The 7434-nt window shown below is 46.5% G+C and overlaps 1 protein-coding gene across 1 annotated transcript; it reads left to right on the top strand.

The window, feature by feature from the left end:
- Positions 1–715: 715 nt before the first annotated feature.
- BAMBI (BMP and activin membrane bound inhibitor) lies at positions 716–5710 on the top strand. Its single transcript, XM_017820301.1, has 3 exons — positions 716–944; positions 3799–4089; positions 4908–5710. The coding sequence occupies exons 1-3, from the start codon at positions 869–871 to the stop codon at positions 5324–5326; spliced, it is 786 nt and encodes a 261-aa protein (XP_017675790.1). The 5' UTR covers positions 716–868; the 3' UTR covers positions 5327–5710.
- The last annotated feature ends 1724 nt before the right edge of the window (positions 5711–7434 follow it).

The raw sequence follows: 7434 nt of genomic DNA, 5'->3' as shown, positions 1-7434 counted from the left end.
TGAGGAGCTGCCAGTTAATCCATCCATCCATCCATCCATCCATCCATCCATCCATCCATCCATCCATCCATCCATCCATCCATCCATCCATCTATCCATCCATCCATGCCTTGATCGCAGCTCCGCCGAACTCGCAGCCAGGACGTGACATTTCCTCGTGGAACCCAGCGCTGCTGCCTCCGCACAGGACTATCTCGGGGACCCGGGAGAGCCTCAAACCTAACGCGGCGAGCGAGGCCGCCAGCGGCCGCTTTCCCCGCAGCGCCGCGGGGATCCGAGCACCCGCACACAGCGCCCACCCCCGAGCCGAGTTCAGCGGGCTCACCCCCGCCCCTCCGGCCAGCCCGGAGCCGCCGCCGCCGCCCGGGGGCGCCGCTGGTGGGGAGCGCGCGGCGCCGCGGGCCTGGTGGGCGGGGCGGGACGAGAGGAGTCCCCGCCCACCTCGAGCGGCGCAGCCAATGGGGAGGTGCCGGGCCGTCCTGCCCACCGATCTCCCCGCTCACCCCCGGGAGATGTAGCCAATGGGGAGGGGAGGCGGGGCAGGGGGCGGGGCGGCCCGCGCCGGGCCCGGCCGTATTTACAGGGCGGGCGGCGGCGGCGCCCCCGTGTCAGTGAGGCAACACTCGCTGGCGTAGCCGGCGCGCCGGCCGCTCCCAGCGCTGCCGCTCCTGCGGACCGGGCCGGAGCGGCGAGGGGAGGGCGAGGGAAGGCAGAGAGCCGCGGCCGTTCCTCCGGCCCGCCACCGCAGCGGTGGCCGCGCCACGGCTCTGCCCGCGGGCAAGCGGATCCTCGGCGCTCCGGTGGGGCAGGGGCGGGCGGCGGCTCGGCCGTGCCTGCGCTGCGGGCTGCGGCGAGCGGCGCCGGGTAAATGGATCGCCATTCCAGCTACATCTTCATCTGGCTGCAACTGGAGCTGTGCGCCATGGCCGTCCTGCTCACCAGAGGTGAGGGGGTGAGGAGGCCGCGCCGGGGCGAGCGGGGTGCCCGGGGGGCTGCTGCTGCCCGAGGGCAGCCGGGCCGGCGCTGTCTCGAGAGCCCTCGCCGAGCCACTGCTGACGGCGGGAGTCACCGGGTCTGCGCCTACCGCCCCGTCCCTCCCTTGCCCTCCCTTCCCACCTGGCCGCCGGTGCCGGTCTGTCCGGGCGCGGCCCCGCGGGTGTCCCGGCGGCAGCGGAGGGGCGGCCGCACCCGGCCCCGTCGCGGCCCGCCGGGGCTCTGTGGTCGCGGGGGCTGTGGGGGCTCTGTGGTCTGTGGTCTGGCCGCCCGGGGAGCGCCCTCCCGGGGCAGAGGCGACCCGCTGGCTGCCGGTAATCGCCATGCTCCGGGGAGGAGGTTAAGGGATAAGTTAGCGCGGTGGTGATGTGCGACAGTATTTATTTATTTTGGAAGGAAGGCTGTAATTAACCCTAAATAACAGCCTTGCAGCGTGCAGGGGGGAGCCTGCTGGCCCCATCAAAGCGGGCAGAACAGGGAGTGACTGAGTGATGTGAAGTCGCAGATACTGAAACTATGTGCCTGATAATGATATAATTAGGGGATCACAGACTTCTGGCTGCTGTTGACTTCAAAAGCTTTAAGAGAAGCCTGCAGTCTCTCCTGTAGCCATCTTGACTAAAAGCAGACATTTTTCTTTAATAGCTACATACAGTAACAAGAAAGAGGAGGGAACAGAAGGGCATTGTTCACTGTTTCAAAATACTAAATACCCTTTCTGGCCTTTTGCATAGAACAGGAAGAAACTTTATGAATTGACAGAAATACAGTTTTAATACAGTAATACAAAGTCCATTCTGTTTCACTGAAAACGTGGCTTTAATTAAAAAGCAGTTGAATTAACCTGATGACTAGCCTGTCAGATTTTGTTCGTAAGATTGTCTTAAGTCAATAAAACATAGATTTTTAAACGTGATTGTATAAGCAGTTAAAATGAAAATATGTGTATTGTTTCACTTTATTCCCATGCTGTGCTGAAACTCATGAAAGGACTGTCAGCTATGGTACTGTGCCATGTTTGCATCTTACTTTTAACTCTCATACAGTGAGAAAATTATGAAGAGTATTTTTCTCAGAGAGGGTAGGGGGAAGACCTCATATGGAATGCTTAGAAAACGATTGAGTCTTTTTTTCTGTAACATGCTGGATGACAGTGAGTGTGAATTCATGAAAAATTAGGTTACTTAGTCTAAAAGCCCAAGGGAATTGGACTGGAGACAGTGAGACACTCCATCATTTGGCTTCTATTAAGCAGAGTTATTAAAGAGCAGCGGGAACTTCAAGGCCTGGAGCCTGCAGTAGCATTTTGGAGAAAGTATTAAAGTGGCCCAATGAGGGGAAACTAACTTGGTTGGGATGATTTTTAACATCTTGCAGAAACAGTTTTGTTTTAGGTATAGGTGATAAGTAGCATCATAAGAAGAGGTGGCAGCTGGGAAGCCTGTAGTTTGATTTTTTGAATTGCTGACTGTAGAAGGAAGAAATCTGACAATTTGATCGACTTTAAAAGCCTTGGTGCCACTGTAATGGCACGTACAACGGGCACATCAGAAGTAGTTTTAAGTCCATTCTTCCAAGGATGACTCCAAAATCTGGCTTCCTCTTAAACCTTGGCTCGATGGCACATTGAATTATGTTTGAGTTGCAACTTGCCTAGAAAGAGTAAGTTTTCACTACAGCACAGGACATGTTTAATTCGTACCAGAGCAGTGTGGAGAGCACAAAATGAAGAGTTTTATGAAGGGAACCTTTTTATCGCTTCCTTCAGAAATTTTTGAGGTTTCCTGAGATTTTTTCATAGAGCCGGTAGAGGATTTTCAATCCAAGTGTTTCCCCTTTTTGACTGCATGTTGGATTGCATGTGAAATTGGAGAGAGGAAAGGGGGAGCTTTTAGCCTTGTAATTTCACCCCATTTAATGACTTTAAATTTGAGTTGAGAGACATTGCCTCTGAACAGAATAATTGTAAACTGGAACTTTTTTTTTTTTTATAATACTGATAAAAAAGCCGTTTTGCATGAATAACTACTTAAAGAATTTCTTTCTTTCTGTAGAAATTACAAATAGTTGCTCAGTTTCACACAGAAAAAACCTTCCTGACTGGGAGACTTGGATGGTAATGGTTCTAGCTAATAGCTTTATAAGGTGTTAGCTAAACCTGTTAAATTTTGGCACAGTATTGAGAGGTAATAAAGAATTCAGCAGTTCCGATTTTTTTTTTTTTCATTTGTCACATAAATATTTAAACCTGGTATTTTTGTTGTGTGCTTATGCCCGGTTAAAAAAAAATATTACTTTTATAAAAATAGAATGCTGTTCCTGGAGTAATGGTTAAAACATAGATGTGACTTTCTTCTAGGACTGAAAGTGTGTGTTGCTTTTAGAACTGGGATTTCGCTTTAAATGCGGTTAAATGCAGCTGCTGACAGCAAGTGGAAGTAGCTATAAAATGGTCTTGTTAGTTATTTACCTTCGAAAAAAAAGCCACTGTAACATCCCCTGCCCCAACTCTCCCCCAAGTCCCTGTTTTAGTGAAATGCTTTTGCTTTAATTCAAAGGACCGTGGTTCTAGTAATTAAAGCGAGTCCCCCAAGGCACTTGCAGGGATTAAGGTTACAACGAGGTAAGCACTGTACAGTGATGGGAAGGAAACAAGCCAGGCTCTTGTGGATCTACAGTCTCTGGGTGTACCTCAAAACTGGCACTGAGTTTGGTTGTGTGATCCTTGTGGCTAATAAGAATATCTAGTGAGGTGTCCTTAGGGAACCAAATTCTTACCTATCTTACACCTTTTTTTTTTTTTAGGTGAGATCAGATGCTACTGTGATGCTGCACACTGTGTTGCAACCGGCTATATGTGCAAATCTGAGCTTAGTGCCTGCTTCTCCAGACTGCTTGATCCTCAGAATACACATTCCCCGCTTACTCATGGCTGCTTGGACTCTATTGCAAGCACAGCTGATATCTGCCAAGCCAAACAAGCACAAAACCACTCTGGCACCACCACCATGTCCACATTGGAATGCTGTCATGAAGATATGTGCAATTACAGAGGACTACATGATGTTTTGTCTCCTTCCAGGGGCGATACTTCAGGTAGGGCAATAAAGCTTCAGTGAAATCTCTCTTCTGGCCATCAGGCTGGCGACAGGCTAACCCTTGTGCGTCTGCTGTTATTGATTTAGTTGTTAATGTAAGTAGAGACACCAGAGAGAGGAGTGGGTGGCTGGATGCGGGGGGAGCATCTCGGCCAATTAGCTTTTTTTTATCTGCATTAATATTGGAAGTCTGTCGGAGGGCAGAAATTGTGTGAACAATTTCTATTGCATTTCTGCGACCTTTTGCCTTGGCATGGCTGGGTGCAGACAGTAAAAAAAATACTGCGCCACTAATATGGCTGCAGGCCTTGTGCCAAGGTGAAGGAGGAGTTATTTTGGCAGGAAAACAAGTTTTATGGACACCTGCTGTGGTCCAATTGGTACTGTACAGCTCAGTGTGTTTTCCTTATGTATCCAATGTAACCTGGAAAAGAATCATATGTCTCTGTGTCACAAACAGCATATAAGTTGTCTTCCCTCTAATAAAGCAGACATTTTGCCTGATCACATTGACCTAAGAGCATTCTGTCTGTCCCCCTCCACCGTTAGAGTCTCTCTTGCCAACTTTTGAAATTACTTCTAAGAATCAGTGGCAGTGATTTTCACTGTGAAATCAGCTCTTGGAATAAGAAATTCCATGTTATAAGCCGTCTTAGAAACTCATCTTTTTTTCTTTACCAGGAATATTTTCTGTAGATACTGCAGAGTGTAGCTGTTGCTCTTTAAACTAGTCAGTGTGGGATTTAGGGGAGTTGCTTATGTGTAAACCAGTGTAAATAAATCCTGAAATAAGCTTCACATCTTTCCCCTTTTCAGGACAAGGGAGCAGATACCAACACGACAGCAGCAGGAATCTCATCACCAAGGTGCAGGAACTGACTTCTTCAAAAGAATTATGGTTCAGGGCAGCTGTAATTGCTGTTCCTATAGCTGGTGGACTGATCTTGGTGCTCCTTATCATGCTGGCCTTGAGGATGCTCAGGAGTGAAAACAAGAGACTGCAAGATCAACGACAGCAAATGCTCTCCCGTTTGCACTATAGTTTTCATGGACATCATTCGAAAAAAGGGCAGGTGGCAAAATTGGACTTGGAATGCATGGTGCCTGTGACTGGTCACGAGAACTGCTGCATGACCTGTGATAAAATGAGACATTCAGACCTCAGCAATGATAAAATTCTTTCGCTAGTCCACTGGGGAATGTACAGCGGACATGGGAAGCTGGAATTTGTATGACCAATTATTTTTTAATCTGAGCTGAACTTGCTCTCTGAACTCTAGAAGAAGGCCTTTGGGTTCTGCTGGACAGGAGCACTTTATCTTAAAACAAAAACTCTCATAAATCATCTTTGAGAAACAAAGGACCTCACAAACAGAAACTTGGATATTTCTTCGAAGGATTCCAAAAGTTGTCTTATTTGCACAGAGTAAAATACACTCAAATGTATTGTTTGCTTCAAAGTTATGAAAGCAAAAGTTAGAAGCTGTAAACACTGTCACCAGGGTTATCTGAACTGTAGGGAGCTGAGAACTGAGTTATTATAATAAACTGTGTGCAAGCTCCTATGTTTCCTGACTTATTGTAAAGATTTTTTAAAAATATATATATTTTGTCTGAAACTTGCTTGTGGCTTTTGTTTTGGAAAACAGGTTTTTTCTGGGGTGGTAGTGGGAAACAAATCAAGGTTATATGCATGGTAATGCCGTGCATAACAATTAGATTCTGAAAACAGACTCTTTCTACTCCATGAAGGAAATTAGGTGGTTATTCCAGAACGAAGGTGGCAGCTATGTTGTTTAATACTTCAAGTAACAGTGAACCTACATCCTCAATTCCTGGCTGTTGAATTTTTGTTCATAAACTCAATGAATTCTTCCAAAGCTTTGTGTGATAACTATTTCTTCTTCTCTGTTGATGAAGAAAGACTTCCTTTCTCTGTGCAAACCATGTCAGAAAGTGACTCCTAATTCTTTATAGCTGGTTTTCCTCCCTTGTCTCACTATTCCTGTTTCTATGATCTGTTTTCCTTTTGCACCTTTTACACTCGAACTTTTGGGGGGAGGAGAGGGAAACCCCAAAACCACACTGCCTATTCAGCTGTGGTTTGCTTTTTTCTTTTCTTTTTTTTGTTTTTTTTTTCCCTGTTTATAGCCCTTCTGGGCGTAGTGGAAAGCATCTGCCTTGCTCTTCTGTCGTGTAACTAAGTATCACATGCTGCTACTTTTGTGTGGGACTGAAGTATCAACAGTGTTCTTTAATCTCTGGCTCCTCCTTTATGCTCTTGCATAGGTGGCTTTTTTTCCCTGCCAATATTTGTGCATTTAGTTGTTTCTTACTCCTGCAACTAGTTGGCTTCACTTGATCGTTTCATTTATTCAATGCTTTGTTGCTAAAAACAAACAACCTCTGGATTATTCAAGGAATTTATTGTATTTATTTTTCTTGCTTTATTAGACTTTGCAGTAATTAAAGTAGATTTGCTTAAAAGGCTGATGCCACATCATGGTGAAAGAAGCATCCAAAATGCTGCTGCAGAAGATAAAACTTGGCAAGAGTCTACTATTCATCTATGTTTTAAACAGCTTTAGAAGTGCTTCTGCCTCCTGTTCTGGCTGTGATGTTGAGCTCCTACTGTTGCCAGGAGTGAAAAAGGGAATGGCACACACAGGGTTACAACAACCTTGCAGCAATGCTCTGATCCTGAGTACTGTTTACTGTGGTAGATTCCTTTGGGATATGCAGCCTGAAATGCAAAGGGATGTAAGCAAGGAAAATCTATCCCTCTAAGTCATAAGCTGGCGTTCCTGAAAGTACACTTAAACTATGCAGTAGGGTTGTTGTTGGAGATAAGTTGGTCACTTCGCTGTGCAAACAGAGGTATTGATATTGCAAACTTACCCCTACAGTTAAACACTCACACCAGCCAAGTGCAGTGAGAGCCTCGGGAATGCCAAGGTCCCACCGTGCCCATGTTTGCAACATTAAAGTGCAGTTTAGAAGGATTAATTTCTTCTGTGTACCTCAAGCTGCTGACCCTTTTTACTTCCTCAAAGTGCCTGTGGAGTTGCTTTTAATGCAAAAAATTGTATTATCTGATTTCTACCTCCTTCTGCTGCTAACGTTTAAGAAATTACATGGCCATAACTTCTTTTGGAATATGGCCTGTGGTCTTCTGGCTGACCTTTCAAAGTGCTGCTTTCCTATAAGAGCTCTGCCCTTCCTTTGCACTGATCTGAAAGTCTAGGGCAGTTGTCTGCTCCACCAAGTGTATTATTTTTGGGAATGGCTGACTGGGAACTTAATGCCGAAAGAGACAAATACTGTCTGTCAGGCGTAGCTGCAC

This window comes from Lepidothrix coronata, unplaced genomic scaffold (assembly GCF_001604755.1).
Source record: "Lepidothrix coronata isolate B3197 unplaced genomic scaffold, Lepidothrix_coronata-1.0 Scaffold80, whole genome shotgun sequence".
Classification (NCBI taxonomy): Eukaryota; Metazoa; Chordata; class Aves; order Passeriformes; family Pipridae; genus Lepidothrix; species Lepidothrix coronata.
This window is presented reverse-complemented; position numbering and strand designations above follow the sequence as displayed.